At 42.8% G+C, this 7576-nt stretch overlaps 1 protein-coding gene across 1 annotated transcript; it reads right to left on the bottom strand.

Annotated features, from left to right (window-relative positions):
* Positions 1-1396: 1396 nt before the first annotated feature.
* On the bottom strand, positions 1397-7118 carry ERGIC3 (ERGIC and golgi 3; the record flags this gene model as incomplete). Its single annotated transcript, XM_008941874.1, has 5 exons — positions 1397-1454; positions 2896-3061; positions 4245-4338; positions 5601-5720; positions 7031-7118. Coding segments are annotated over 5 exons (526 nt in total), but the record flags the coding sequence as incomplete, so codon positions are not given.
* Positions 7119-7576: the final 458 nt, after the last annotated feature.

Raw genomic sequence — 7576 nt, 5'->3', positions numbered from 1 at the left:
TGTTTAATATCTTCATCAATGATAAAGACAGTGGGATCAAGTGCACCCTCAGCAAGTTTGAAGATGACAAAACTGAGTGGGGCAGCTGACATGCCTGAGGGACAGGATGCTATCCAGCAGGACTTGGACAAATGGGCCCATGTGAACCTCTTATGTTTCAAAAAGGCTAAGTGCAAGGTCCTACACCAGGGCTGGGGCAATCCATGGTATCAATACAGGCTGAGGTATGAAGGGATTGAAAGCAGTCCTGTGGAGGACTTCAAGGTAATGGCGAGTGCAAAGCTGGACATAAGTCCATAATGTGTGAGTGCAGTCCAGAAAGCCAGCTGTACCCTGGGCTACATCAAAAGAAGCATGGCAGCAGGTCAAGAGAGGCAATTCTGCCCCTCTGCTCTGCTCTGCTCTAGTGAGACTGCTTCTGGAATGCTGGGTCCAGCACAGGAAAAACATGCAGCTGTTGAAGCAGGTAAAGGAGAGGGCCACAAAGATGATCGGAGGGCAGAGCAGGTCTCCTATGAGGACAGGCTGAGAGAGTTGATGTTGTTCAGCCTGGAGCAAGGAAGCCTCCGGGGAGACCTTACTGCAGACTTTCAGTACTTAAAGGGCTCCTATATGAAAGATGGGGACAGACTTTTTAGCAGGGCCTGCTGTGACAGGACAAGTGGTACCAGTTGTAAACTAAAAGAGGGTAGCTTCAGAGTAGATATAAGGAAGAATTTTTTTTTTTTTAAACGAGGCTGGTGAAATATTGGCACGGATTACCCAGAGAGGTGGTAGACACCCCATCCCTGGAAACATTCGAGGTCAAGTTGGACTGGCTCTGATCAACCTGCTCTAGTTGAAGATGCCCCTGCTCATTGCAGGGGAGGTTGGACTAGATGACCTATAATGGTCCCTTCCAACCCAAGCCATTCTATGATTCGATAATTTTATAGACTACCACTGTTATTCTGTCCACAATGTATTTATGTATATAATTTACAAAGTACTTTACAACTTAAATTTTACTCTGAGTTCTTAACTGCTTTAAAATTCTCCTGAGGTACTCTCCAAAATATCCTTTCCAGAGATACTAATATTAAGGCATTGGACTGAACACCTTACTTAAGGTTGTTTTATAGCAGAGCAGCAAAGTTTTGTAGAACAAGTGAGACTCAGAGACTGGTCAGAGAACATTCTCCTCCAAGTTCTTCAACAACCATGTGGCCACAACACCAGAAAACATTTTTCTCTTTGTTCATGATGGTTCTAAACCTCTGTAAAGAAACTTCAACAACACCCTCCCCACTGAAGCAGTGCTGTTGCTGTTGAGTGTAGCAATATCAAGATATTAAAAGAAAATTGTCAGATACACTTGGAAGCCAAAAGTCACAAGCAGGAAAAGAAAATACTTTACCATGCACATGAGACTGTTGGAAACTTTTTCCTGGTGCGAAGTGGAAATTTCCAGCCACCTGCAGGAGATAGCAATCTTTCATTAAAAGGTCTGAATCTATATAAACAGCAGTACTGGTAATTGGATTTTTAGACTTTTATTTAAATAAAATGTGCACCACGTAACTAATTCTCATAGGTGACAATGTTAGCTTACATTATCCTGAAAGAGGTATGAACTCCCCCTCTTCCTCACAGGCAGTCATGTGGAAAGCAATAATTCCATACTTACATTGGTTATAACTGTTCTTTGCGAATTATTTCAGTGGGTGTAAAAATAAACCAACCAACCCACCCACCCAAAAAAATATCAAAGACAAAGGTTGGTAACATTTCATCTTGGAATATGAAAGTAATACGGATATTAGGTGCCAATCCTCACTGACACTAGCAATCATACACACTCTCCCTTGGAAGATATGAATGTCCCAACCTCACGTGCTACATTACACACACGATGTCTGTGAAAAGCTGTTGCTTGTATTAACTGCAGGCTTGATGAGAATGTAGGTGTGCAAGATTCCTAGCACATAATGGCCCACAGAAATTTCCCCAGTGACACTTACCCTTGGATCCCTTCCACTTTTAGCATTCCCCTTTGAATTTCTCCTGCTCATCACACTTAGTGATAGAGGGTTCCCTAACTGTTTGGTACCCATGATGCTCAAATCACAGTGCCTGGATTCATGAGTAAAAGGTTTACTTTTCATAAATATAGAATGTGGTCTCCAGGAAGGGTACACAAAGATGTAAAAAAAAAAAAAAAAAATAGTGTGGATAAAAAAAAAAGTCACCCTGGGCCTGACTTCTAGAACGTACTTGAGTACATAGCCTAAGTGTCCAAGTGTTCTGGATTTGGTAACTGTAACTGCCCTGTCCTTTGGTAGGTTATCTGGTCTATCTCGTACTAGTTTGATACAACAGTTGGAAAAAACACCTCTGAGCATTTTCAGCTTTGACGACCAACTCCAATAGCCTTACTTCCACAGTTTTTCTGAAGAAAATAATGTTTAACTCTCTCCAACACTTCTGATGGCAAATTGATGGCTCCTGTTATGTCCAGCATCCACTGGTGGTTGGTTTTAAGGACAAGAGGACAAGTGGGACAATCTGACCTCAGAGAAACTGCCTCTCCTCTTCCAGAAACCTCAGCAGAAAGACTCGCTAGCTAGATGGTAGGAAAAGCTACCCTTCCCCAGTGTTCCGACGTGCTTCCTACCAGCCCACACAACAAAACAGAGAATTAGCCCCCTCCACACCACTCTTCTGGATTCTCGTGCTGAATCCACTGCTTCTCCTGATTCTCCTACTGAACAGGCACAAATATCTGGCTGAGCCCAGGGGTTATTACATTACACTCCTGTAAACACCTAAAGCTGGAAAAGGAGGGAACAACCCAAGTCTGCCTTTTCACTGTCATCACCATCATGCAGCATGTTCACAGGAAAACCCATCTCTCACCTTGTTGACCTCTAGGAAACCATACACTTGGCAGCCCTCGTTCTTCTGTTCTTGCATTTTTTGGCTAAACCCTTCCCTCTTGCACTGTTCTATGCTATCCGGGTTCTTGAAGGCCCATCCTCGCCGCCTGTATGCTTCTCTGACATCGTCACAAGTATTACAACATCTGCAAAAGCACAAAGCACCATCTTACCATTATTATTGCTATAACAAGATACTCCAGCTCAGGACTTGGATCCTTGGTGGATTTTTCTTCAGCAAAGCAATAAAGTAAATATCAGGAACTACACCTTAAAAAATGGCCTAATTCTCCAGCAGGAGCTTAAGCTTCTTCATGTATTTTTTGAGATTCTGGCATGAGGATACAAGCTGTTTGAATGCAGTGCTTGAGTCTGAAAAGGGCTCTCTCTGTCTGCCCATTTAGACAGCCACATCACTCCTTGGCAAAGAAGTCTGCTACAAAAGTAACATCAGTGTCCCACAGTTCTGAGCAGTTTGGAACCCATATGTACGAAGCATTTGCCTGTTTTTATTCCTTCTCTCCTCTGTTTTTAGGGCACAACTGTCAACATTGGAGGGAGGGTTAAGGGCAAACTTTCTTCATTGCTCTTCTACCTCTGGATAACATCTTGGTCACCGGAAAAAAAAACCAGTTTTTTTTTTCTTGGTTCCATGTTTTGCTGGACCCAAGACAAAGCTGAAGGCTGGAATCATGAATCCCTCAAGATGGAAACACCTCTGGGGAAGGACAGAATTTGGCAGATAAGACAAACCAGGTTATTACAAAGACAATAATAGCAAAGGATAGTCCAGAATTTATGTACTGACACAGCTCCATTCTTAAAAAAATTTGCAGGTAGGGTGAATGAGAAACACTGAATGACTTTCATTGTTTGTGTGATTGTCTGGTATTTGCTCCTGTAAAGATGCAAAGTCTTCAGCAGAAGAGAGAAGGCTAAGCCATAAACAGGTTTTGTTCCAAGACAGCTCATGTAATGGTGAAATACTTTACACGGTTTCCCTCTGGACACCAAATAACACCATAAAAGATTCCATTTGCCGAGGTACAATCTCTGTGCTACTGCAATAGCAGTGCAATTTGCACTGCCCTTTAACAGGCATGTAGACAAACTAGTCAACCTAACTCTGCATGCTCTTAGTAATTGTTAAGTGCAGCTTCCAAAGGCATACCCAAACCACAGCAGTTCTCATCATTCTCTGAACATGGCCCCAGGAGGATTTAATGGCACAGGTCTTTAACAGCACAGAGTTTGAAAAAAAAAAAAGCACACATACAACATAACTATTAATTCAAGTGCCAAGAAGATACATAAAGGTGTAAAGGTTACCTAATGTCCTCTGACTCTGCCCCGTAACAGCTCTCACAGCGATCAGCATCCAAAGAATTTGGATCAAACACCTTCTCTTCTTCTTTCCCCAGCTCTAAGACAAAAGCAAATTCCGTGATGAGGCATGTCTAGAAATGCTATCTTGTACTCCTGTTCTATGCACAATGAGTGTTTCACACAAATGCAACAGTTTTGTGTCAGAAGCTGCACATCCTGCACCCAAGCCCACCTGAAATGGTATGCATAGAGCCTGCTGAGGTGTAAAGTAAGACCAAGAAGCAGAGTAGCACTTGTGCTCTCAAGAACACCCTCCACAGAAAGGAATGGCTATCTGTAAGCCTTGCTGGAGTGCTGATCAGATGTTACTTGCATGAAGACTTTGTTAAAATAGTATAAAGTAGACCCAGTCAGTAAACTGTGACTGATACAGGATCTGTTACACAAACAAAATTTTAAATAGCACTCAAGTGCACTCAACAGCACATAGTGTATAATCCTGTCTCAAGACATGTAGGGAACACAGTCAAATATTACTGTGAAACAAGATCAGAGTTGGAGTAACCCAAGTGGAAAACTGACACCCAGTCCTCCAGGATGACAAAGCTAGCAAGGCACACAGGTTAACCTCTGCTCACTAGAAAACCCCCAAGGAACTCAGATCTTGCTGATACATGGAACTACACTATCTCCCTGAAAAGGTAAGAAGGAGATAATGTTTTGGAGAAGTCACGACAGTATCACTGTTAGATCGCAACAGTTTGCCAGAATCATCTGGTTTTTACTGAAGTACAATGATGAGTCATAACATGTAGAAAATGTAGAGGAGAGGTTTACATAGCCAAGAATCACTTACTATGAGTTGTAACTGATAAATCAACTGAAATATATTTATCAGGTATACATTAACACACGCAATGTGAATGTGGTAAGGTGCGAGTTTAGGCTTAAGAGTTGAGTCACTGTCGCCTTCTCTAGAGAGAGGCTTTTTCCTCTAACCAGGTCTTCCCATTTGCCAGCCCACTGTGATTTAAAGATCAAGTTTTGCCAGAGCAGTTGCTTGATTTCTAGTTGTAAAAGACTATTAACCCAGCAGCTTTATTGCTGAAATGCATCCATGAGTCCCTGTCATAATTTCAGACAGACTATGCAAAGATTTGCCTCGCAAAAGTACCAAGAGCAATAGGAATTTTCCTGATCTGCCAATTCAATACATTTGCACGCTATAAATCTAGAAGAGTTTGTGGTGTTTAAATGCTCCTCACCTGTAACTTGTTTCCCTGTATCTCGAAGGAGGCATACAGTGACAGATAAGACTATGAAAGCATGCCAAACAAGAAAGGCAAAAGAGCATCTTACCATGTCTGTCAGCCTCTGGAGTCACACGATTGCCAGCTTTATCTAATCGTTGTTTAAACAGATTGTGCTCTACATCCAGCTGCTGCTCTCCTGCTACATCCATGGCATCGATGCTCAAATCTGAAATCAGCAAGCAAAGAAAGTGGTCCATAATCACACATTTGTTATGGCCTGTGGCAGGCTGAGGAAGCATTCAACCAGTGAAAATACAGATTTTTTCAGCCACAGGGATTAGAATGTGCCATACTGGAAGAGTTTGTACAGCTGGGGCCAAGTGACATACAGGGAATAAAACACACATTGCAGCACCCTAAATGACCCTTCTAAATATGGGGTGAGGTTTGGTTTGGTGTATGAGGATTTTCCCACTGCCACAGAAAGCATTACCCGGAAAGGTAACGCACTTAAGGGGAAAAGAAAAACAAGCAAAAAAAACCCACCACAAACAAACCAAACCTCCTCAAAACCCCAAAACATTTAATAATTTTCAGAATTTAAGCTTAAAATTGGTTGAAAGTTGCCTCCTACCTCTATCCCCTCACCCTTCCCCCTTCAACAACAGCACATGTCTTTGTGGTCCCTCTTCACAAAAACAATGGAGAAGGTCTGTGATCTCAGCCTGGCTGACTTGCTGGCTACATGCTCTCTTAGAAGACTGACAGTTTCTCTCCACAAAACAGCAGAGGCTTCCAGTCTCTCAGGCCTTCCCACACCCTTTTAAATATGAAGAAGGCAAAGACCAATAATATCTTCAGTGATCAGAAGTAAGTCAGACTCACTACACTGAGAGCCCAATGCATTACCCAAACCAATCACAACAGAACAAGAGGCAGGGAAGATTAGTGGACAGACAGATAACATGCACAGCAGTAATACCCAGTAAGGCGTGCAAAATTTTCCATCACTTCATCCTGTACCTTTGTTTTGAATTCAGTTAAATGAGCTTATTAACACCCATTCGTATTTTAAACATTTTGGAGAAAGGTTATTGTATGGCATTTGCATTATAATCAGAATTTAAGTACAAAAAATAATGGAAAAGTTTTGCCTTGCCAAGTAACTTCCAAAGGAGATGAAGTATTTCAACAGCAAGACAGTCAAACCTTGAGTCCCAGGTAAACTCTGTGCCAGCCTTTTCAGTATTAGTGAGCTGTCTAACAAAGTGCAACACAACACAAAAATGTAAGTGGATTTATACCTTAGCCTCATTTATAACCTAGAAAAACAACTCTGCCTTGAGTGGAAGTGCTGGTTTAAGTGCCTAGCAGGCCTGGCTGGAATCACTGCATATGGTAACTGCAAGAGATCACAAACTCCTCCTATCTGTGACCCAGGCAGCAGTGCAGCACTTGGAAGCACTGATCACACCGAGCCTCTTGGATCCTCAGCAATGATGACAATTATTCCCAACATCCAGAAGTCTGACTCACAAGCACAAGGCATATGTGGAAAAATAACATCTAGATTGATCTTCAGTTTATCTCCCCTTGATTTGTCAACGTACAATTCCGGATGAACCTAGGAACAAAGCAAAAACAGAGTCCTGTTTCCATTAGAAACAAATCAAAAGGCCTTTTTCCCTCAACTGCTCTGTCTCAGGAGATGATTTTTAGGACACATTATTTATGAGGCACCTGAGCTGTACCCTACCACACCTTCCACAGTAGTTAAGCGCCTGCTGTTTGGAACGCTTTTAGGAAAACTTAATTCAGAAACATTAGCATTTGGGGTGGGGCTGGGGTGCTCCCATGCTTGCTCTTTGGATTGCCTGTTTGTATGCAGCAGACACACCAAGATTTTGAAACGCTCTCCTGCAGCTCTTGGGGCAGGGTAATCCGCTCTTACCAGACAAGTCAAGGGAAAGAAAATGCCCCAAACACATCTGCGGCGGGGGAAGCTGCTGTGCGGGCAGGCCGCGGGAGGCGGGGATGAAGAGGCACAGCAGGCCGCACCGGGCCGCGGGGCCCCTTCTCCAC

The sequence above is a fragment of the Merops nubicus genome, unplaced genomic scaffold, assembly GCF_000691845.1.
Source record: "Merops nubicus isolate BGI_N331 unplaced genomic scaffold, ASM69184v1 Scaffold26016, whole genome shotgun sequence".
NCBI lineage: Eukaryota > Metazoa > Chordata > Aves > Coraciiformes > Meropidae > Merops > Merops nubicus.
The sequence above is the reverse complement of the archived record's forward strand: the minus strand, read 5'-3'. Positions and strand labels throughout refer to the sequence as shown.